Source organism: Talpa europaea (genome assembly GCF_964194135.1).
Source record: "Talpa europaea genome assembly, chromosome: 10".
NCBI classification, from domain to species: Eukaryota; Metazoa; Chordata; class Mammalia; order Eulipotyphla; family Talpidae; genus Talpa; species Talpa europaea.
This window is the reverse complement of record NC_140077.1, coordinates 17,801,421-17,825,438: the sequence shown is the minus strand read 5'-3', so window position 1 is coordinate 17,825,438 and position 24,018 is coordinate 17,801,421. Positions and strand designations below refer to the sequence as shown.

The following is a 24,018-nucleotide window of genomic DNA, read 5'->3' as shown; positions in this document are numbered from 1 at the left end:
TTTTACAAAACAGCTTTGAATAAGACAGCATGCTTTGTGCTTGTCAGCTCTGTAGGAAAATGGCTTTTTTACAAAGACTAAGAGAGAGGGCTTTAATTATATTTTAGATCTAAAAATCCAGTGCAGAAAAGTACAGAAAATAAATGGAATTAAATCAACACGAAGGAAAAGGTTAGAACACAAAAGGAAGATAGTTTAAGGAGAGTGTGGTGAGTATTTGCTAGAAAGGACAATCTGAGATTAGGGGAGAGTCTACTTTCATGAAATATAAAAGGTATGCTGAGAGGTGGTGGAGAAGGCAAGTGAAGGGCACTGGTGTGAGTAACCTCAAGAGGCTGAGCAGTGCAGCTAGGCCCCGTCGAGGATGTCTGGAATAGAGTGCGGGTAACATTCTAGAACGTGGAAGGAAAGAAATTCCGCTTCACATCTGCAGTGTTTTATGCTTTTCGAAGGTCACGTTAAGCCCAAGTAAATCCGAAGTAAGTGGGCTGGAGTAGAAGGGACTGATAGCTCTAACTTTGGGGAAAATTTCCAAAGACACCTAGATCAGGATGGGGGCTGTCATTGGGGTGCGGGATGGTGTATGAAAGGTCAGTGGGAAACGGACCGCTGCAGGGACTGCTACGCCAGAAAGGAGGCAGGAAAGAATGGCGGAGGGAGCAACACCAGCCCAGTGGGGACGCGACCGCGGCAAAATGGCGGGGTCGGGGGAGACAAGTAGAGATGCGGCCGTTGAAGGAAGGAATTGGGGTGGGGGGATGGTGATGGAGAGAAAGAGGACGAGTGGGAAGGGAATCTGCTGGAAGGCATTTGGAATTGAGAAAAAAGTCGAAGTTTCCGCGAGAGCAAGTCTGAAGAAGGGGAGGCAGAAGAGAGCAGGGGGGGAAGGCAGGTCACAGCAAGTTTCCGCCAGGCCGGAGTGAGTCGCGTGGCGGTGGACGCCGCACCTCACGGACACCGCTGGGGTGACGGTGCCGGTGACCTCCTCTCGCTCCCGGCCTTGAGCCATGGGCGGCGCTTCCCTCGGCGGGCGGCGGCGCAGGACCCCGGCTCCGGGCCGCAACGGTCGCTCTGGCGCCCGCGCCTGCGAAGCCTTTGCTGTTTACCCCCGTATCCAGGAAACCGTAACGCCTGCGCCCATTGGCTCTGCCCTTTCGGCCAAGCGGATTGGCGGGCGCGCTGCCCTCCCTCGGCCAATAGGCGAGCGTGGAGCGAAGCGAGAGGCGGGCCCCGGGAGTGGGTGCCGGAGGGTGCGGCCGGAGACCCGCCATGGCTCTTAGTAAACGCCGACGGGGCCTCCCCTGGTGGCGCAGCGGCTGAGCGCTGGCCTGCCCGCAGCCTCTGCAGCGCCGGTTCGTTCCCCGGCCCCCAGCGAGGGTCCCCCCCCCCCAAAATATATATGTAAATTAATTAATTAAATAAATAAACGCCGACGGCAGAGATTCCCTTCAGCGCTGACCCTGCCCGGCGTTCCAGGCGTCACGCGGGTATTATTTAATCTTCAGCTCCCCAATGGCCCCATCTTACAGATAAGCAAAGTGAGGATAAGAGAAATAATTTGCCCACTGGCGCAAAACTGAGTGGGGCTCGGAACCAGATCTAGATTAAACCCGGGGCTCCAAGCCTAGATTACTGCGCCACCCTCGCTCCTCTGCTACTTCAAGGAGGTGGAAACGTCTGCAAGAACCTAATCAAAACGTCAGCAGTTTGTCCGCGCTTCTTCCCTTCCCGTTCGTGCCCTCCCATCCCCTCGCTCCTTTCCTTTCCTCTCCCTCCCCACCAGGCCCTGTCCTCCGCAGGCGTCCCCTGTTCTCCTTTCCACACATCCTGCCCTTTCTTTAAACCGCTGTCACATCTAACCACTTTCTCTCCTCTCTCCTATTTACTAAACACCCCTCCCCCCCCATGCATTGTGCTTAGAATAAAATAATGAATGAAACAGAGAAAATTCCTTCCCTTTTTTTTGGAATTTAGAGATCGATGAGGTCAGGGTGGGGACCATCATAGACAGCCATTGCATTACACAAACATGGAATTATAGACTGTCTTAGGAAGAAAAGGAATGTGATGTTTAAGGACCTACAGTTGGGGTTCTCACCTAGTTAGAAATAGTTTCTGTGTGCATGAGCTCTTTTCACTGAAAATCTAAGGATGAGGAGTGATGAGGCAGGGATGAGCAGATGAGCAGAGGACAGTTCTTGTAAAGGTTGTAAGGCAGGACAACAGGAAGAATGATTCATATTGAAAAATAAAAAGTTCAGTGGCAGAATTGTATTCGAATCTCAGACCCTACCTTTGAAGTCTGTGCCTTCTGCACCGATTTCCCCTCAGCACTGCTATAATAGTGAGCTTATGTTAAGTTCTACTCTATGTCTGGTATCTTACGTAGTTGTGTCATGTGTATTATTTTATCCCTGTTGCGTGGATAGGGATATTTATTTACTGAGTCTCAGAAAAATAAAGATTTTTGCCCAAAGTCCCACAACTTTCAAATGAATTTGAACCCAGGTAGTTTCATGAGAACCCCTGGAACTGCAAGTTGGAACCCAAAAAGAAGTAATAGTCACCTAAAAGGGAAGAGGAGACAAATTCATTTATCTGCCTTTTCTCTTATCCTGCCACTCCTGCCATTTACATCTGCCCCACACTCCTTAAACAGCCACTGGGGGCACAAAACAGGCACACAGCATCACACAGTAGCCTTTTGTTTTAAGGACAAGGGGTGAAAATGAGACAGGGCTGGGGGAGGGGGTCAGTCCCAATGGTAAATCCCAAGAGTTATGGTCAGGAGGAGGGCAGTGTTGATCTCTGTATCCCCCACCCCCTCAAGACAGAGGCAAAGGCCCATGGCAGAGGCACCCCAGAAGGAGTCTTTTTTTTTTTTTTAGATTTATTTTTATCCATTTATGTATACAAGAACTAGGGTGGAGGCCACAGGTGCATGGGGGGTGGATTCGCCAGAGACAGAGTGGGCAGCAGAACAGGTGGATCTGCTGAGGGGAGCAGTGGGCAAGACAGGAGAGGTCTGTTGTGCCATGTGGGTCAGCTCCCTGGCTGGGGATGGAACTCAGGCTGTAGAGGTAGGTGATAGTGCTGAGAGTTCACTTCTAGGCCCCCAGGAAGGCCCCTGATCAATCTTTTAGACAGGATATTCTTGTTTTTGCTGGCTGCCTGGATTACTGAAGGTTTGGCCCAGTTCATATAAGACAATTCCTCTGATGTGACTTGCCCAGCTCCACTTTAAAATGGCTTAGCTTAGGTCAACTTTTCACACTACAGGACAGCATAACAAAGCAGGAAAGGGACCCCTGGAGGAGGTTTGTGGATGTGGAGGGCATTAAGCCCTATTCAGACAGGGCTGGGTAGGCTCTGAGGGTTCTTGGGCCCCGCCGGGCAGTTTTTAGCAGAGCACAGATCTCTGTAGATTCTCAGGTGGGCTTCTTCGAGGGAAGCTCAAAGGTCATTCATGGACAAACATGGGAATCAGTTTGCACTGACATAAATTGTTTTTTTTAAAGATTTATTTATGCGTACTAGAGCTGGGGTGCAGGCCAGAGGTGTGGGGTGGTGGTGAGAGGATTCACCAGAGACAGAATGGGGAGAAGAACAGGCTGAAATACACTATCGAAATACACTGCTGAGGAATGCAGCGGGCAAGACAGGAGAAGTCTGCTGTGCCATGTGGGTAGCTCCCTGGCTGGCCGGGGATTGAACTCATGCTGCAGAGGCTGCGGATAGCTTTATATGCACTGACAAAAATTGTACAGAAAGGTTTCAAGTAATAACATTCTCCTCCTCATTTCTCCTCACTAATTCTTTCCTACCTCAATTCCACTATCTAGAAGACACTTTCCCCCTTAAGTAATGGAACAAATTGAAGCAGCCACCCCCATGGCCTGCACCTCCTTTAACTCTTGCTTCCCTCTCCCACTCATCTGAGTTCTGTGTATCCCTTACTTTTTCAGTTCTAGCACATATGCATGTCATAAAATGTATGCTGTTTTTCTTTGCATGTGGTTAAACTTAATATATGTAGTGACAGACCAAATGTATTATCTTGTGACTTGCTTTCAGGACTCACTATTATGTTTTGGGGATGCATTTATGCTGATAGTTGTAGCTATGGTTTATGTGTTCATGGCTGGATGATTGTCCATGATATGACTACTCCACAATTTATTTATCCATTATACTCCCAATGTACTTTTAATACCCACCCCTCCCCCCTTTTATCTGCTATTTAAGTTCCTTTCTTTACAGTCCATTTACTCCTGTATGGCTTTTTTTTTTTTTATTGCAAGGATTATAATGTTCTTCTTTTAAAATTTGACCACACTATGAGTCTTACTAATTCTTTCACTCTATCATTCAACCAGTATTTCCCCCTGGAATCTCTTTGATGAAGGTGTTTCTCCATTCCATGGACTATCATAGAATAGTAACCTTAAGAGAAGCATTCTTATTCACAAGATAAGGAACCCTAATTTTTAAAAATATATTTTAAATATGACTAATTAAAATAATAACATGAGGGACCTCCCTGGTGGCCTAGGGGTCAAGTCTCAGCACAGTCATTGCTATGGTCTGAGTTAGATCCCCGGCCAGGGAGCTAAAACACATATGGCTCAGCAAACCACTCCTGTCTCGCCTGCTGCTCTCCTTAGCATGTATTTCATTAAATCTACCTGTTTTGCTCCCCACTCTGTCTCTGGTGAATCCTCCCACCCACTTCCCTCCTGCCCCCCACTGCACCTCTGGCCTATACCCCAGTTCTTCTACACACAAAAAATAATAATTTAAAAAAATAATAAAATAACATGAATAAAACCATTCATGTGAGTTTCGATATTCTTCCCTCTATAGAAATACCTTATATATAACCAAGTATAAAATTATTCAAATTACATTGCTGAAAAGTGACAGAAGAATGTTGTAACAAGTGCGTGTATATAGTCAGTAATAACAGATACCACCTAAAAGATAGGGAACTATTTCTTATCACTAGGACATTTAACTCTTGATCTGTAACCAGCAGAATCAGTTCGGATTAGCTTCCTGGGGTTAATTATTGACAGCTACAGCTGCAAAAATGTGAATACTGTGCCCTTTTACCTGGAGCCAACAGCAGTGCCTATCCAGATGTTCATGTATCACACACACAACCACAAAGGGCTGTGGATGGATGGTCCACTGTTAGGCAGAATGGTGCCACAGTACTGTAGTTTGCCAGGCAAGTACATTTTCTCTTCAATTTACATCTTTGAGGAATTAACTTTACTGATGAATTGAATCATTTAAATCATTAAAACAAAACTTTACACTAGACACACTAATCAGAGGATAGGCGATTTCAAATAAAAGTTCTCAAATGATATCTTGACTTTAAGTTTTTAGTTTGCCCATTAGAAGTCTTGCCAGGTCAAGTTTAAATTTATAGGGTTTATTTTCATGATATCATCAATGTGCTAAAAATTCTTTAGAGTTTATTTTCTTTGAGAGAGTTAAGCAATCTCCATGTTTTAGCAGAAATGTGATCTAATTTTTATCATAGGGTATCTGTTTCTTGCCCAGTTACCAAGTTAAGTATGCATATGCAATAATAACAAGCATTTACTTAATATTATTCTTTGCCAAGAATGTGCTTTCTATGTATTTACTAACTTAATCCTTCTTCAAACCCTGTAAAAGAGGCATTCAGTTTTTACCACCCCATTTTAGATGAAGGAACAGAAACACAGGGGGAACCTGCCTATATTCACAGAGTTAACAAGGGGTTATTATGGGCTCACAATAAATTTATAAATTTGTGACAGTATGTTCTCCAGGAAAAGGGGAGGTTCCAGGTTTGCTACCCCACCGAAGGAAGGGTGGAAAGGAGACTGGGAAAGGAAGGATGGAGAGCCAAAAGGAGACCTGGAGGAGGCACATGGAGCAGAGACATGTGAAGAAACTATGCTTGCTTCTTGGTCCTGGACTGGTTGGCACAGATGTGGATGAGAAACCATTGGGAGGTTAACAAAGGCGGCTTTTATCTTGATTTTGTTCCTTTTGTCCCAAACGTGCTGGGCCACTTCTGCCCCTTTCCAATGGGGACTGCCCTGTTACAAACTCGTATGTTGAATCATGAATTCAAATACTCACATGTTAAAGCCCTTCCCCCAATACCTCAGAATGTGACCTTGATAGAAAATAGGTTCAATCCAACATGACTGGTGTCCCTGTAAGAAGGGGAAATTTGAACACATACCAGCACACAGGGAGGACAGCATGTGAAAAGTGGAGAAATGGTACTATACTCCCTAAGAGGGCCAAAGGTGGCTAGCAAACCACCAGAAAGAAGCTGCGGGGCGAGGGATGGAATAGACCTTGACCTGATCTAAGACCAATCAACACCTTGATCTAAGACTGCCAGAACAAATTTCTATTGTTTAAGACATTCAGTCATGTACTACTTTGTTATCTTTTTAAAAAAGATTTGTTTTTATTTATTTATGCATACAAGAACTGGGGTGTAAGCCATCGGTGTGGTGGAGGGTGAGAGGATTCAGCAGAGGCAGAGTGGGGAGCAGAACAGGTGGATCTACTGAGATACACTGCTGAGGGGAGCAGTTGTGCTATGTGGGTTGGCTCCCTGGCTGGAGATGGAGCTCAAGCTGCATTGGCTGCTAATAGCTTGATAGCACTGAGACGTTAACCCCAGTGCCACCTGGGAGGCCCTACTTTGTTATCTTAACCCTAGCAAACTAACACAGGGGTGGAGCCAGGAGCAAACCCTAGCAGGTCACCAAAATCTAGCTTATCACCTCCCTCCCTGACTCTCCCATAATAGTGCTAATCAAAATCAAAATAGACACCCAAATAAATGACACAGGAGTTATTGTATTTCTAATCTAGGCAGACAAACAAAACCTTGATCAGCTTTTTTCTTTTTCTATACCTTGTGCCTCCAAGCCCCTCTTTTCTGATCCCTAAATTAGGAGGGAATGTTTGAAGGAATTCTCTGGCCAGACTTTTTTCATAGCCACATGAGATTAGTTTCACTCAATTCATTTTCTTGAATCTGAGCCTGGTCTTTATGAGGACTTCAAAAGTTAACCAATAAAGTTTTGATAAATTTAAATAAATAAAAATGTGAAAACTGAGGTTCTGAGATTAATTGCCAGATTTGTGCTGTCTCCTTTTGGTTAAAATTAAAAGGGTGTGTCCTATGGGTGACAAAAGGGACAGTGGCCCTCCCAATGGTCATATTAAGCCACTCCAAAAGAAATGAAAAGGTGATCTGTGTGGCTGTGTGGACCTGGCACTGGGCCCTACATAATGGAAGCCTTACAAGCACGTTCTGGAACAACAAACAAGCCCTGGGCCAGGGCCACAGGCTCTGAAGCCTTGGAGGAAGCCTTGGTGCACTGGGGAAGCTGAGGTTTGTGCACGTGAGGGCTGCCAGGAGGATGCCTCCAAGAGAGTGACTGTATGTAAGAGATTAGGGTCACGGTCAGGGCCAGGGTCTGGTGTGCACTTGCATGGAGGGAGAATCACTTTAGTTCATGGTCTGGTTGTGGCCCTGAGGGTTTCGATCATCTTTTGTGCCTCTGAACTGAGAGGGAAGTCAGTTTTGCTGGGTTTGGGGAGTGGAGTCCTTAGGTTAACTCTGGGAAGAGTTTCACCAGAGCTCCCTTTCAGCAGCATGCAGTGAATTTTTCCACAAGCAGAGTCATTAGTTATATCCAAAGGGGGCAGGCCTATTACAAAAAGGGGGAAAAGAATAAAGGACATTTGCATAGACACAAATGGGCAGAAAGAACTGCCCCTGAAAGAGACAGGTTTGCTAATAAGAGAGTGGCCAGCATAGTTACAGGCGGGCAGAAGGGCTGCTGCCCCTTGCCAGTGCAGAAGTTGCCCTGATACAGTCTTCTCTTTGGGAGGAGGTCATTCCTTTGTGGAGTTGTTAATTTTTGTTAACCTAATTACTTCTAGGGTGGGACTAGGTTGATTTGTAAGGACCAGTGATTCTCTACACTGATCCTCAAACTCCATCTCCCCACCTCTGGTCTGCGCCTGGAATACTTTCTATAGCACTCTGAAACTTACTACAGCAGCTGGCACCTACGGATTTCTCATTTCTATAGCTGTTTTATCGACTATGTTAATCGCTTCTAGCCCCCACCTCCAGCTTTTGGCCTTGTGCGAGCTAGGTTTCTGGAACTGTGGTGACTCCTTTCCAAATTTTGTACTCTTATCCTCCATTAAGCGCCATCTTAGTGTACACGATAGACTTTGCACCCTTCCACCTGTAGGTTTTAAGCCCTATCCCCCCAAAATCAAAAGAAGGTCAGCCCCTGGGTGGGGGCGCACGAAGTGGGCATGTGGGCAGACTTCCCTCCGGCGTCTCAGCCTCTAGCATTTCTTCTCCAGGAGTAGGAAATAGGGCCTGAGCACATGGGTCAGGGTCCAGCCTGTGGGTTCGCCTCCAACGCCGGGGAGGCGCCAAGTCCCGAGAACCCAGCCCGGGCGCAGCTGGAGGCCATCCCGGGCCACCACTTTAGAGAGGAAGGGGGAAGGGAGGAGGGGCATTTGGGAGGGGGGAGGGAGGAGGGGCATTTGGGAGGGGGGAGGGAGGAGGGCCATTTGGGAGGCGAGGAGGGGCAACCTACTTCCTGAGTCGCTTGCAAACCGGGGCTGGAGCTCGCCCTGCGCTGCGCCGCAATGTCGGGGCCGTCAGCCAAAAGCATGGCTAAGGGTGAGGCCTGCCGGCTGGGGGGCAGCGGTGATCGCGCGACCCGCCGCTGCGCGTGGGGTGCCGCTGCTGCGGAGCAAGGCCCCCGGGGGGGCCCCCAAGCGCGGGCGTGGGCCGAGGCCGCGGCGCGCGGACCTCTCTGCTGCTGGGCCGGGGCACGGCAGGAGACCGGGGTCCCTGCAGTTCTTGGGGTCCTAACCGCCTTGGGTTTTCTTCCGCAGGCAGCGAGCCCCCCGGGCCAGTTCCCCAGGGCCTGATCCGTGTCTACAGCATGAGGTTCTGCCCGTACGCCAAGAGGACGCTGCTGGTCCTGAAGGCCAAGGGAATCGGGTGAGGATCTCGGCAGGAGCGCCCCGGAGCCCACCGGAGCCCGCGGCTGCTGGCGGCAGGGGTGGGAATCTCGCATTGGGCCTCCAGATTGCTGCTAAATAAACTGTTCTCAGCCTGTTGGGGAAGCATAGCAAGTTGTGGGCCCTCTCCCCAGGGTGGGGGCCGGGTGGAATACCACGGACTCCTATCCCTGACACCCCATTTAGACGAACCATTTAATGCATTAGAAAAGCTGAGGCTCAAGTACAGTTAGAGATTTGCCGAGGTTTTCGGACTTGTAGCCACAGGCAGCAGCTCTTTTAATTCTGGACGATCCCTGATTCCTGGTCCACGGTCCTTTGGTTTTCACCCTGCTCCATGCATGTCGGGTTTATCCTGTGCTGGTTGCTGTTATTCTGAGTATATGATCCTTTCCCGAATAGTGGGTAATTTACCCCGGTTCTGAGTCAAGGCGTTGACCCTCCTAGCAGAGTGCAGAGCTAACTGCACTGGACATAATCCTGCAGGTTGGGTAGTTGGTTGAGTCAGTGTGTCCGTGCCTGAAAGTCCAGTCTTTTGCTAAAACTCGATGAAACTAGCATGCCTAGGAACGTGTGATTTATCAGCAGACATGTGCAGTAGTCACGGGGCCTTCCTCTGAGGCCAAGTATTGTTTTAGTAGGTTCATAGTCTCTGGAAGGCTAACTTCAGGAAGCTGGAAGATTTCTCTCAGGACTCAAGCCAAATTCATAGAGCCACATGTGAATTTATTGGGGGAGAATCCACATTAAAATAATATAATCATATAATTAAATTGGAAGCAAAAAGGAAAGAAAGGTAATAAACCTCTTGGCAAAGTTCAGAAGTAGGTGGGACCCTGTAGGGGAAATCCAGGGATCAATCCTTCTGCAAGAGGAGGGGCTGCTAGTTCCCAGGGCAAGGGTTGGAGGAGACGCCCCAGAAGGCTTTAGGACCGCAGGCTGGGGGTCAGCACATATCAAATTGCCTTAACTTTGGTACGTATATTTATGCCACTTTTTCAGGAACATCTGATCAGGACTACCTGTTAATTTTGATGTAGGTAGGGACTTTCCACAGCCAGGTTTTTTGCCTTTGACGTGTCTGTTTATCAGTTTCTTTGTAAACAAGTGGCTGAGGGCCTCCCTGGTGGTGCAAGGGGTTGAGTCTCAGCACTCTGAAGCTATCACCAGCCACTGTGGCCTGAGTTTGATCCCCAGCCATGGAGCTGACCCACATGGTGCAGCAGACCTCTCCTGTCTCACCTGCTGTTTACCTCAGTGGTGTATTTCAGTAGGTCCACCTGTTCTGCTCCCTACTCTTTCTCTGGCTAATCCTCCCTGCCTACCTCTGGCCTGTACTCCAGTTCTTGTATGCATAAATAAATAAATTTTTTTAAAAAAGATATAGCAGATACCTGTGGTGTGGAAAGCTCTGTGGCAGTTCATTTATTATTTATTTATTTAAAAAAACTTATTTATTTGTTTGTTTGTTCATACCTACAAGCACTGGGTACAGTCAGAAGCACGGGAGGGTGAGAGAATTCACCAGAGCCAGAGCAGGGAACAGAGCAGGCAGAAGGACTGAAGCACACTGCTGAGGGCGGCAGCAGGCGGCAGGAGAGGTCTGCACACCATGTGGGACCCTCCTCTGGTGACCGGGGAGCAGCCGGGGATCGAACTGGCGCCACATAGGCTGCGGGCAGCTTCGCAACCCAGCGCTCAACCGCTGCACCACCTGGGAGGCCCGCAGTTCATTTATTTTTAAAGATTTATTTATGCATACAAGAACTGGGTGTAGGCCAGAGGTGCTGGGGTCGGGGGAGCAGGTGGGGAGTGAGAGGATTCACCGGAGACGGTGGGGAGAAGAGCAGGCAGATCTACTGAAATACACTGCTGAGGGGAGCAGCGGGCGAGACAGGAGAGGTCTACTGCGCCATGTGTGGGTTAGCTCGCTGGGGGGGATGGAACTCATGCCACAGTGGCTGGCAATAGCTTGATAACCCTAAGACTTAAACCCTGTGCCATCAGGGAGGCCCTCTGTGGCAGTTTAAAACATAGCACCCTTTCTTAAGGAACATTTTGTCTTTGTTTATTTTGGATGAACCATCACTAAGACTTGCATATCATTTGGACAAAATTATGATTCTGAACACAGAACAAGATACTCAACATTTGGTAACATTTATGTACAAAAGACTATTACTCAAAATACTGTAATATTTACTGTGATGGTCAGAACTTTTTCACTGTAAGAAAGATCTAATTCAAATTGGATTAAAAAAGACATATCTTATGAGTCTTACCTAGTTGAAAAGTCTAGGAGCGGGACACAGCTGGATTCAGGTGCACAAAATTCTGGTTTATTGGCCTTCCTCTAGGCTGAAAACTACCTTACCCTCTGGGACAGTTTTCCAAAAGAGACTTGAAATTATTTTACTGTAAGAGTGTGTATAATGAGTGGTGGAGAGTGGTCCAGCTGCCAGATAGTGCAAACAACAGAGATTATTTACTGTCATGGGTTCGTTTTAAGTTTGATCCCCAGGAGACATTCATCTGAGAGGCACTAGATCTTTGCTGTCAGACATAACTAAGAAAGCATAGTTTTCCCTAGAAGGTGCATGTTTCAACTTGGGGCACATGTGTTGACTTACTGGTTCACAATGCCAGGTTAACAAAATGCATGCCTCTTAGCACAAAGCCCAGGTCCTACCTTTTGTTTTCATAGTATAAATTTTCAGGAATGTTGACAGTTTCTTGGCAGGGGTTTTGTTTTTCTTGCAGTGGTTCATATCTGAATACCTAGTAATGTGTCAGAGCATGAACCTTTTAATAAACACCCACACATGCACGCTCACACATCTTCAAATTGACTGTTCCTTTGTTTCCATGGGTGATTACATATTTAAATCCTCAAACTAAATGCCGTTCTAGATGCAGTGGATGGGGAAATAGGAAACAAAAGAAGTTGGTATATATTCTTCAGTGACTAATCTGTTGTACAGTTATCCAGCTTTGACAGTTTTATGAAACCTTCCTTCTCTTATTTCCGCCACAATCTGAGGCGATATACAAATCAGATCTAATTACAATCTGAATATAGCCTGAAAGTTACCGCTTTTCTTCCTTTGGTGTTTATGTTATATGATTTACCTATGCAACATTTTTTTAAAAGATTTATTTTATTTATTTATGCATATAAGAGCTGGGGTGTGGGCCTCCCCGGTGGCGCAGCGGTTGAGCGCTGGGTTGCGAAGCTGCCCGTGGCCTCTGCGGCGCCGGTTCGATCCCCGGCTGCCCCCCGGTCACCGGAGGAGGGTCCCACATGGCGCGCAGACCTCTCCTGCCGCCCGCTGCTGCCCTCAGCAGTGTACTTCGGTCCTTCTGCCTGCTCTGCTCCCCGCTCTGGCTCTGGTGAATTCTCTCACCCTCCCGCGCTTCTGACTGTACCCAGTGCATGTATAAACAAAACAAACAAACAAAACCAGCAAACAAATAAATAAAGCATGCCTCTCTAAAAAAAAAAAAAAAAAAAGAGCTGGGGTGCAGGCCAAAGGTGCAGGAGGAGGTGAAAGGATTCACCATAGACAGAGTGGTGAGCAGAACAGATGGACTGACTGAAACACATTGCTGAGGTGTGCAGCTGGCGAGAAAGGAGAGGTCTGCTGCACCATGTGGGTCAGCTTCCTGGCTGGGGATACATAAATAAAATAAAATAAAAAACTTTAAAAAAATTAACAGTTAAGTTACCTCTTGGCCAAAAATGGAGTATCTTATTGTTAATCTTGAAACATTTCCACTGATTCATTCAAATGTTTGCTCACTATCTGAAACCTATTTTCTTCATAGCATTTTATTTATTTATTTTTAGAGATTTATTTTATTTATGCATAAAAGAACTGGGGTATAGGCCAGAGGGGGTGAGAGGATTCACCAGAGGCAGAGTGGGGAGCAGAATAGGCAGATCATTGAAATATAATGCTGAGTGCTCGCTTCGGCAGCACATATACTAAAATTGGAACGATACAGAGAAGATTAGCACGGCCCCTGCGCAAGGATGACACGCAAATTCATGAAGCGTTCCATACTTTTATAAGTTCAACGTAAAATAAAAGGAAGCAAAAGTAAAAGCAAAAAGAAAAAAAAAAAAGAAATATAATGCTGAGGGGAGCAGCGGGCGAGACAGGAGAAGTCTGTTGTGCTATGTGAGACAGCTCCCTCGTCAGGGATTGAACTCATGCTGCAGTAGCTGCTGAGAGCTTGATAGTGCTGAGACTTAATCCCTTGCACCACCAGGGAGACCCTTCATAGCATTTTAGTTTATTGGAAATTTTGCTTTTACCTATATATTAATATGAAGGATGAGACACATGAAGAACCCTACTTTCATGGAGCTTACATTTTGAGGAGGTAAGGTATAATAAATGTGTAAATAATGAACAAAGTAATTGTAGATACATTAGTTCAGTGAAGAAAGTAAAACAAGATGGGTCTCTAAGCAGAGGCTCTCAGCTGCTTCAAAGTTGATGAAGAATTATCTCTTAGGAGGTGGTGTTTCACCTGGGAACACAAAAAGCTACAGGCAGGAACAGCAAGTGCCAACACTCTTAATGTGGCAACACTCTTACTGTGGGAACAGAACACTCTCAAGGTGTGCCCAGATCATAACAGCCAGAGGCAAAGTCTTAGGAAACAGGCATGACAGGTAAGTAGGAGCCAGATGGAATGTGCTCTGCATGCCATAGGAAGAGTTCTGGAGTTTACTCTCTTTTGCTGTGTGAACCAGTCTGGGCTTGGAAGCAGATGGTGACCTGACTGAGTTTACTATTGTCAAAGTCCAGCCTGGCCATGGATTGAGAAGGGACTGTGGGAAATCTGCAGTGGACACAGGCCAGTTGTAGATGGCAGATGGTGGTGGTGTGGTGTTAAAGCTGAGAAGTGGATAAAATCAGAATCTGATTTGGAGATGGCAGCCAACAGGTCTTGCTGATCATTTGACACGAGGCAATGAGAATGGGGGTGAAATAATCAAGGCCTAGCGGACTCCTAACTTTGGGGTTGGATCAATTAAGTGGAGGGTAGAGCCAGAAATTTAGTGAGAAATACAAACATTGTTTCATTCTTTTCATTGTCTTTTAGGCATGAAGTCATCAACATCAACCTGAAAAATAAGCCCGAGTGGTTCTTTCAGAAGAATCGCTTTGGTCTGGTGCCAGTTCTGGAAAACAGCCAGGGGCAACTGATCTGTGAATCTGCCATCACTTGTGAGTACCTGGATGAAACATATCCAGAGAAGAAGCTGTTTCCAGAGGACCCATATGAGAAAGCTTGCCAAAAGATGACCTTTGAGTTATTTTCTAAGGTGTGTAAAGGAAATTATCGCTCCTCTTTGAAAATTTTGTTTTAAGCTAGGTCAGTGCTGTCATTTATGATTCAGTGATTTGGGAGAGGATTGTGCTCTTGACATGTCCTTCAAGACCGTTCATGAGTCTGTCCCTCCTGAGCTCTCTAAAGTTCGCTCTTCTGACACTTTATATTCCATCCATATTGAACGAACAAACTTACCACCTTCTTTCTCAACTATTGCTGGTGGACTCAACCCTTTCTTCTCATCCTGCCTGCTTATGTACAAGTCCTCTTCTCATGCTATCCAGAAGTAGAGGATTCCTAAGGAATCTTTCATAAGTAAATGGCATAAATTAAAGAAGCACTACCGTTAATTCACATGGAAAATTTTTTTCAATATTCCCAGACCCCCCCCAAAAATAATCTACCAAATAACACCTGACACTGACATATAGCAAAATCAGGGATGCCATCTACATACACAGCCTGTGTGATGTGTTCCTGGGAGGGAGCTTAGTGTTGGCACTTTGGCCACTTGGGGTACGTACTGCTACCAAACACAGAATGCTCTTTTTGTTTTTTGCCTTTTGTTGTCAAAGCAAACATCCTCCTCAGCCCTTTTGCAGGACTAAGACAGGTACTAATGAGGGTCTTTTGCAAAAGAGATATGGGCATGATGTGAACATTCAAAAGTGGGGGGTATCTGTATGTGCACTGCCACTGCTGCCTTCTGGAAGCTTGTCCAGAGTGAGTTAGTGCCCAGCTGTGTCCCTGCCTGTGCTGACTTTCCCTTGTCAGTGACCACCTGTCTCCCCCGCTGTGAGCTGCACCGAGGCTGTGAGTTCCTTGAGGGGAGGGCGTTGGTCCTGTTGCTGTTGGCTCACCCTTGGTTTGTGACCAGCTCTGACACGTCGACCTCGTGTGACTGTGAGGAAGTCACCGGTTACCTTCCCTCTCTGTGCCTCATCTTATCAGTTGTTCCCTCTTCATCAATAAAGGTCAGTTAATATACAGCACTGGAGCAAATCATGTTAGCTGTTGTTCCAGTCAGTGTCTACTGCTAAGCATCGAATGTGCACCCAGATATACTGGCAGTAGCTTTTAGCTGACTGAATAAATGGTATTCCAGTAGAACTGTTTGCCTTTAAATCAGCATCAATATTGCAGCTTAGTTCAAACAGTTAGTATTAAGAGATGAGCAACTGTAGACACCAGGAATAGCAGCAGCTGCTATTTTTATAATAGCATAATAGCAGGTTGTGTCAGCATTTATCTTACCTCTAGAGGAAGCAAATGGTAAAGCTATGTCTCTATCAGAAGAGCTTTTCATGAAGATGCACCAATAGTAAAGAAGGAAGAAGTCCCTGCCCCTCCCAAGCTGAAGACAAAGCAAAAGCTTTGAAGGCCAAGAAAGTGGTGCTGAAAGCGTCCACAGCCAGAAGAAAAAGATCCATGTCACCCACCTTCCTGCGACCCAAGATATTGTGGCTCTGAATGCACCCCAAATATCCTGGGAAAAGCGCTCCCTGGAGAAATGAGTTTGATCCTGTGCCACCATCAAGATTCCCTGACCACTGAGTCAGCGATGAAAAGAGCGATGATAGCACACTTGTATTCTTGGTGGAGTCAAGGCCCACTAAGTACCAGATCCAATGGGCTGTGAAGAAGCTGTGTGACACTGAGGGGCGAAGGTCACCCCCTGACCAGACCTGATGGAGAGAAGGCCTGTGTTTGGCTCTTGACGACGATGCCTTGGATGTTGCCACCAAACCTGGGGTCCTCTAAATTCAGTCCAGCAGCTAATTCTAATGTAATTTTTTTTCATCAGGAGAAAAAAAGAGATCTAGAAGATGGACTTATAGGAGAATATATTGCTGAAGGAAACATTTAAAAGGGACACTGTTGAGGAAGGAAGAGAGATTATCTGGCTTAGGATGAGGGTGAAAGCATAATAGAACTGGCTGCTGTCCAAGATGATAGAGAATATGGTATTTACCAGAAAGATATTGGAGGAAAAAAAACACAACCAGAGATTTATTGTGCTGTTTATTAAGAAAATGAACTAAAAGCTGGAGCCCACCATTATTTTCCTGGCTCACATTCAGGAACCACGTTGATCTTGATCTGGTCCCCACCTTCCTAGTTACAGCTCAGCAAACCAGTGGTGATCCACTTGTAACATCAATTATCTTCTCTCCTGGGAACTCAGAGCTGAGATATAGAGACTAAAGGTGTTGAATCTCTATATAAAGAGAGAGACTAAACAAACCAAAGTCTTGTAAAAGGAAAGTTTTAGGAAGACAGAAATTAAGAGCATTGCAAAGAGAACTCATAAATTAAAAATAATATGGAGTAAATATTTATGGAGTAGCAGAGATGAAAGACCAGGCAGGTCCAGATGGAAAGGTGGATGGACGAAGCTGCCTGCAAACCTTGAGTTCAGAAGCGGGCAGACAGGGCTGCCATTGGTGGGATTGTAGGAGACTCCTCTGTATTTTAACAACTGTCTGTTTACTTAAACTGGGATAAGTGGACATGTGTTTTGCCATGAGATGATACCAAAGACTGAAGTATTAAGACACACAGACACCTCCTCAGGCATTAGAGCATCTGGCAATGCACCTGTTGAGTCTTCAGGTAGTCAGCCCCTTTAGAAGTCTTCTTGAGTCCTCTCCAAGGTAGAAATCAGAAAAATTCTATTCCCTAATTCCCTTTGCAGCTGCAGCCAGGGCTTGGGATCTTGGTTCTTCCTGTTGGAAATAAACACGGCAGAGTTCAATTCAGAAATGAGCAATGTGAGAAATGGCTTGGTGTGGGGCGCCAGGTCCGCTGGTGAGAGTGGCTGGTGGCAGAGCTCCAGGCCTTCAGGAGCAGTGGGGGTTGCAAGACTAAATTCCAGGACAGAATTGGCTTCCCTGCTAGGGGCATTAGTTCCGAGTCCAACTTCTGGCAGCCACGCAAGTGGTGGCACCCCGTGTTCACCTCACCAGTGCTTCTCACCATCATGCTGGTTCTGAGCATCATTTGGGAACATTCCAGCTTTATTTCATGCCTATTTGTTCAACCTTCTCACAATTCTGTGAGCCACTCAATGTCCTTTGAAGACTTTTTTTGGCTTAAACTTGAGAAAGTGTGTTCTTTTATTTGCAACTTATAAAAAACCTTGACCAATACAGCATCTCAGGCTGTAAACCTGTTTTCAAGATCAGAAATCAGTGCCCCTTTGATGCTGGGTCAGTGAACACTCTAGGATGTTTTTTTGAGGGGTCCAGTATTGTTTCCCTCAGACTGATAAATTAAGAAATTATTCTCTGTCTAGGTACCATCTTTGATAACAAGCATTCTTAGAAGTCAAAATAAGGAAGACTGCACTGGCCTGAAGGAAGACTTGCGGAAAGAATTCAGCAAGCTAGAGGAGGTAATCAATTGCTTCTTCCAGCTTTTTTTGGAGTAAATGATACACTATGTCCACCTTCTTCTTTCTACTCTTTTCTTCATATTTTCATTTCCCAAATCACTTTATAGCAATTAGTAATAATACCAGATAAGAAATTTTACAACAGATTGCTGTAAGCTATGTGTTTGGCTAAGCATCAAAACATGTTTTATTATAGGCCTGCCTTTAAACCATTTGGTGGCACTGACATTAAAATAAAAAGGAAAAAATGAATTTCATTCTTATTTCCATAATTTGTCACCTGTTTTCATTTTTCCATGTTTATTTCCAGTTCCTTATCCTATATTTAAAAAATTAACATAATTAATCAGAACATAGATAACATTCTGTGTTATTTCCCCTTCATATAATAAACATTTCCCATTGCCAAGAGTTTGCCATGAGTCATACAGATACTTGGGAATGCCCAGATAAGTTTTTACCTCCTTTTGGGAAAAGCTGCTATTTGGGCCTTTTGGTGGAGTCTTGCTCTTGGCCTTGAGACATTCCATTGTTACTGAGGGAAGATAATTCCGTTTTACGAGACTGCATCCTAATATTTTATCAGTAAGCATATAGTTTGATGTAGATTTTTTTCAGAAAGTTTTTTTTTTTTCATTAAGAAAGTTCTTTACAACTTTGCTAATTGTTTAGCAGTCATGAATGAGTACTGAATTTTATTGATTTTTCTGCATCTCTTGCCACTATAGAAGTTTCCCTAATCTGATGATTATGGTGTCATTTGACAAGATGGTATTAAACCATTCTAGCATTGTTGGATGAAACCTGTTTTCAGTGGATTTTCCATATTATGTGTCCTAGAATTAATATTTCAAGGAACTTTGCATAAATGAGATTACATTGTAATTTTGTTCTTACAGTGTCTTTATTTGGTTTTGATAACAAGGATATTCTAACCACTCTAACCTCATAAAATGAGCTGGGTAAAGTGTTCTGTTTTTTTCTCTAATCCCCTGAAACCATTTAATAGGGGTTGGCTATTTCCATAAAACACTGAGCCTGATATTTTTATGAAAGTAGATTTTTCATTACTAGTTCAATTTCTTTAATGGTCATTGATTTGGGGGGGTTATATTTCTTCTTGAATCAATTTTGGTTAATTTACATTTTTTTAAATTATTCATCTCATCTATGTTTTTAAATACATTGGTATACATATGCTCATTTCCTAATTTAAGAAAAATCACTACATCCTGCTTTGTATTTTTTTTAAGAGCCATTACAGTTAGTTTTTTTTTTAAGATTTATTTATTTATGCATACAAGAACTGGGGTACAGGCCAGAGATGTGGGGAGTGAGAGGATTCACCAGAGACAGAGTGGGGAACAGAACAGGCAGACTGACTGAAATATACTGCCAAGGGGAGCAGCGGGCAAGACAGGGGAGGTCTGCTGTGCCATGTGGGTAGCTCCCTGGCGGGGGATCGAACTTAGGCTGCAGAGGCTGTGGATTGCTTCATAGTGCTGTGCTTAACCCCTTGTGCCACCAGGGAGACCCCTATTTCTCGGTTTTTTAATGCATCTGTTACCATGTATTTCTATGTCACCTTTGCTGTATTCCATACTTTTTTTTTATAACTTTATTTTATTAATTAATTTATTTTGTGTAGAACTGTGGTGTAGGCCAGAGGTGTGGTGGGTGAGTGTGAGAGGATTCACCAGAGACAGAGTGGGGAGCAAAGCAGGCAGATTTACTGAAATACATTGCTAAGGGGCGCAGCGGGTGAGACGAGAGGTCTGTTGCACCATATGTGGGTTAGCTTCCTGGCCAAGGATTGAACTCAGGCATTAGCAGTGAAAGCTCTGAAACTTAACCTCTAAGCCACCAGGGAGGCCCCCATAAGTTTTAATATGCAGCATTGTAACTGTTCAGTTGCAAAAAATTATTTGATTTTTGCAGTTTTCCTTTGCAATGTTTTCTTTTTCCTATCAACCATCAGTGTACTTTTTAAATTTCTAAAACTACCTTTTTGCTAATTTTATTAAATTATGGTGAGAGAATATTGTTTCTTTGAAAGTTGAGACTTCTGTTGTAGGCCCATTTGGCAATCTGGTAGAGTATATAAACTCCTCAGAATATTGTTTTTAAATGCTTAAGATACATATTAACTTGGCTATGATGTGTTGTCTTTTTCATAACGGAAATACCTGCTAAATTTGGGTGAGTAGGTCCAGGTCAAGTAATTTTTTTTCCCCATCTGAGTTCACAGACTCCAGGTTAAGAACTCATGCTTTAAAGTGAGTCATAACATTTTCATGTTTTAGATTGCAGAGAAGGCAATTCCTTCTAATTGAAACTTCCATGCTTAATTTTATTTATGAATAATATAATTACAAGTCACTACAATTTAAGGGCAGAATCAGACTTGATTTATTGTATAATTATGAGTGCCTAGTAATTACAATGCAGTCTGCTAGACAGAGGGGAACCCGGTAGAAAGTAAGATGTCCATTTTCTCCAAGATGATTAGTTTTATAGTAGACAAAAGAGAAATACTCAGGTGGATATAAACAGTCCACAATTCAGAATGTTATATGAGCTTTGAGAAAAATTATGGATATTTTATAAAGGGTATATTGGTTTGGTGTTACTTAGCCAGATAATATTCTCAGTTCACCCCTCTGGCAAAACTATAGTAACAATTCATCTTTTTTTTTTAAAGATTTATTTATTTATGCATACAAGAACTAGGGTGTGAACCAGACGTGTGGGGTGGGGGGAGGGTTCATTGCGAGGATTCACCAGAGACAGTGGGGAGCAGAACAGGTAGATCTACTGAAATACACTGCTAAGGGGAGCAGCTGGCGAGGCAGGAGGATCTGTGCCATGTGGGTCGCTCCCTGCCCAGTCAGGGATTGAGCTCGGGATAGAGCTGGTGCTGCAGTGGCTGGCGACAGCTTGATGGTGCTATCTTTAACCCCTATGTCACCAGGGAGGCCCCAATTCATCTTCTTAAATTTCATAAACATACTGTTTGTGCTCAGTTTGCAAGTAATTTTATTTGGCATCTATTTAATTGTTGATCTGGTTATTTCCAGTATATTTTAAGTAAATTTGTTATTGACGTGTTATACATAGAGAAGTACCCAAAGCATGACTACAACTTGATGAATTTTCACAAAGTGAACACATCTATAGAACCAGCGCCCATATCAAGAAAACAAATACTAGTTTTGGCCGTTTTTGTACATTACACAAATGGAATCTTGTCAGTATATGGTTCATTCTGTTCTTGATACAGTGTTTCAACATGACTACACCACAGTTTATCCATTTGACTCCTGGTGGACAGTGAACATTTCCGTGTTTGGGCTATTACAAATAGTGCTGCAGTGAACATTCTTACACATCTCTTTTTGGCTAATCTATCTTCACATCTCCAAGGAGTTATAAAGTGTGCCTGCATTCATCTTTAGTAGATACTGTTAAAACATGGGTGGTATCAATTTACACTCCTGTCAGCAGTGGTTCCACATCTTGCTAACTTTGTCTTGTTCTTTTTAGCTATCCTGATGGATGTGCAGTGATAGGATATTCTGGATGGAATTTGCATTTCCCTGATGTCTAATGTAGTTGAGAACTTTTTCAAATAGTTATTGGCTATTTGGATAATCATATTTTGTGATGACTGAAGTCTTACTTAATATTCTATCGGGTTGGCTGCCTTTTTTCTTAATGATTCCCAGGAGTTCTTTCTATATTGTGAATCTAGGGCCTTTGTTGGGTATATGTGTTACAAAGATCTTGTACTCTGTGGCTTATTTTTTTTCCACTTCCAACTTATTTTGTTCGTTTTGCTTCATCCCAAACCAACAGATTTTAAAGCTTAAACTGATCAGACAAAATGTCAACTTGGATATGTCAGGATAAAAGCTCTCACCTGCTCTACTTAACTTGCCTACATCATTCCTGGTTATGAGTCTTACAAGATATACAAAATAATTACTCTTATGCTGTGTAATGTTCAGGTTTTGACCAATAAGAAGACAACATATTTTGGCGGCAGTTCCCTTTCTATGATTGATTACCTCATCTGGCCCTGGTTTGAACGGCTGGAAGCAGTGGAGTTAAATGAGTAAGACATTTGAGTATTTTGTGCGTGTTAATAATAATTGTAATAATACATATTGACCTTTTCTCTCAACAAAAATGAAAATAATTCATACAACTGTATGAGGGGGAGCAAGCAGACAGGAGAGTCCTGGACTAACCATGGCATGTCATATACCCACACCTAACACTTCTCCCCAACCCTGGGTAGGAGGGAAATTTTTAACTCTCCTGGGTAAAAATTCATAAGGCTGTAAAGTTTTAAAGGGATGCTATGCAGGAAGTTATAACCAATGTTACCTCCTGTTTACCAGCAAGATTCACACACTATTTTCAAACTTAATGTTTTGAACTTAGTGGTGACCTTGGTTTACTCTCACTTCTTAAGTGCTTAGAGCTATTCCGGGTTACTTATAGGCACAGTCTGGCTATAGAATAATAAATAACATTCTTGGTTGTCTTTCGTGTTCTCGTTTTTTTTAAAATTATCAGTCTCTCAGTTTGGACAAGTTATCACGCTGAGCAAGTCATACACTATCTAGATCCTCTTCCATGAAACAAAGACCTGTATAATATCTTCCAAATCTAATATTCTGTGATTACATGCATTGTAAAGAATTATTTTTAAAAGGTTAGAGAAAAACAAAATGAAATTGCAGAATAATAATGATGATATACAGGATATTATAATGCCTCCCTTGTTAACCTAGCTTATACCTTCATTCTTTCTTCCTCCCAAAGGTGTGTAAACCACACTCCAAAACTTAAGCTCTGGATGGCAGCTATGAGGGAAGACCCTGCAGTATCAGCCCTCTTTGTTGATGCGAAGGCCCTTCGAGGTTTCTTTGATCTGTACTTGAAGAACAGCCCCGAGGCCTGTGACTATGGGCTCTGATGGACGCAAGAGTCAGCAGTGATCATGTCTGATAATTTCCTTCACTGGTGTGAATAATAATATGCTTGTATTGTCAAGTGCACTCATGTGTTACTGGATCACTCTCTAATTTGACATCATGGCCTAATTGTGAGGTTTCCTCATGGCTCTCCGGGAGGAGTGTAAACACCTTTCCTGTCTTAGGATGCTCAGATGACTCCGAGGGGTCTATCCGAGCCTATCTTGAAAACTTCTCAATGATCTCTAGTGAGATTAGGCTTCATTGTAGATTTCCAACACTTCATGGGATATATTTTTACTTGGGTCCCCTGTTTTCATTTCAAAAGATGCTTTTCAAGTTTGCATTCTGGCTCTGAGCTGAGAAACTTTCAATTCCTCATTCTTTCCATCATCAACTTAATTTCACTATTTTCTTATTCCCATTATCACCACTGAAAACCAGACTCCCCATCACCTCAAAGCCAGATGACGAGGTGGCCTTCTGTTTGGTCTTCAAGTTTCCAGTCTCCACCCCTACAAATCCTTCCCACCAAATTCCTTCCTAGGCATATAGCAGGTGTCCCATATATGTTATGAAATAATGTGAAGACCACATCTATCAATTCAGTATATAAGGCTGGATGAGATCAAGGCAATATTTCATTCAGAAATATAAATGCCGTCTTCATACGCTTCTGAGTCTGCGGGGCTTCTCATTTGATCACATCAGCTCCAAGAGAAGGCAGGTCGGAGAGCTCCATTTCATTCTACACACTCCTTCTAAGGTCCCCAGGTTAAGTAAGGCCTTGAAATGCTGGCAGGAAGGCCCGAAGAATACACCCAGCACACTGCTCTTCCTATCATAATTAGGGAGCTGTCAACTCGCCCTAATTCAGTCTGGTTTCCTGTCCTCATTTGTAAGTTTACTACTGAAGAAAACCTTCGGATGGTTAGTTCTTAAACATCAAAGTGCATGACAGTCACCTAAGGCTCATCACTGGATTTCTCAGATCCGGGATAAGCCAGTAAGTCCGCATTAGGAGCGAGCCCCCCGCCGCAAGGGAATGCAGGCAATTTGGGGGCCGCCCCTAGAGAATTGGTTGACTTCACAAACAGCAGGCCGCGGACAACGCCCCGTCTCCTGGAGAACCCCGCTCTGCCCCCCCCCCCCCCCCCCCGCCTGCCACACCCTCCAGGCCCGGCTGGGCTGCGGCTGGGTCTCGTCGCCTTT

General features: G+C 44.3%; 2 protein-coding genes across 3 annotated transcripts in view; one reads left to right on the top strand and one right to left on the bottom strand.

The window, feature by feature from the left end:
• Nucleotides 1-1,009, bottom strand: part of CFAP43 (cilia and flagella associated protein 43) — a gene marked incomplete at both ends in the record, with an annotated part of 78,930 nt that extends 77,921 nt beyond the window's left edge. The window contains one exon of the mRNA XM_084244558.1: nt 948-1,009. Coding sequence (XP_084100684.1) covers nt 948-1,009 — 62 coding nt within the window. The remainder of the gene's footprint in view (nt 1-947) is intronic.
• A 7,981-nt stretch (nt 1,010-8,990) lies between these two features.
• GSTO1 (glutathione S-transferase omega 1) lies at nt 8,991-22,827 on the top strand. 2 transcript variants are annotated; one of them, XM_084245090.1, is made up of 5 exons: nt 8,991-9,064; nt 14,200-14,422; nt 17,726-17,824; nt 21,832-21,938; nt 22,655-22,827. In XM_084245090.1, exons 1-5 carry the CDS (start codon nt 9,006-9,008, stop codon nt 22,806-22,808), a joined length of 642 nt encoding a protein of 213 aa, XP_084101216.1. In that variant the 5' UTR covers nt 8,991-9,005; the 3' UTR covers nt 22,809-22,827. The 2 variants fall into 2 exon arrangements, with proteins under 2 accessions (XP_084101216.1, XP_084101217.1); XM_084245091.1 differs by lacking the exon at nt 17,726-17,824.
• The last annotated feature ends 1,191 nt before the right edge of the window (nt 22,828-24,018 follow it).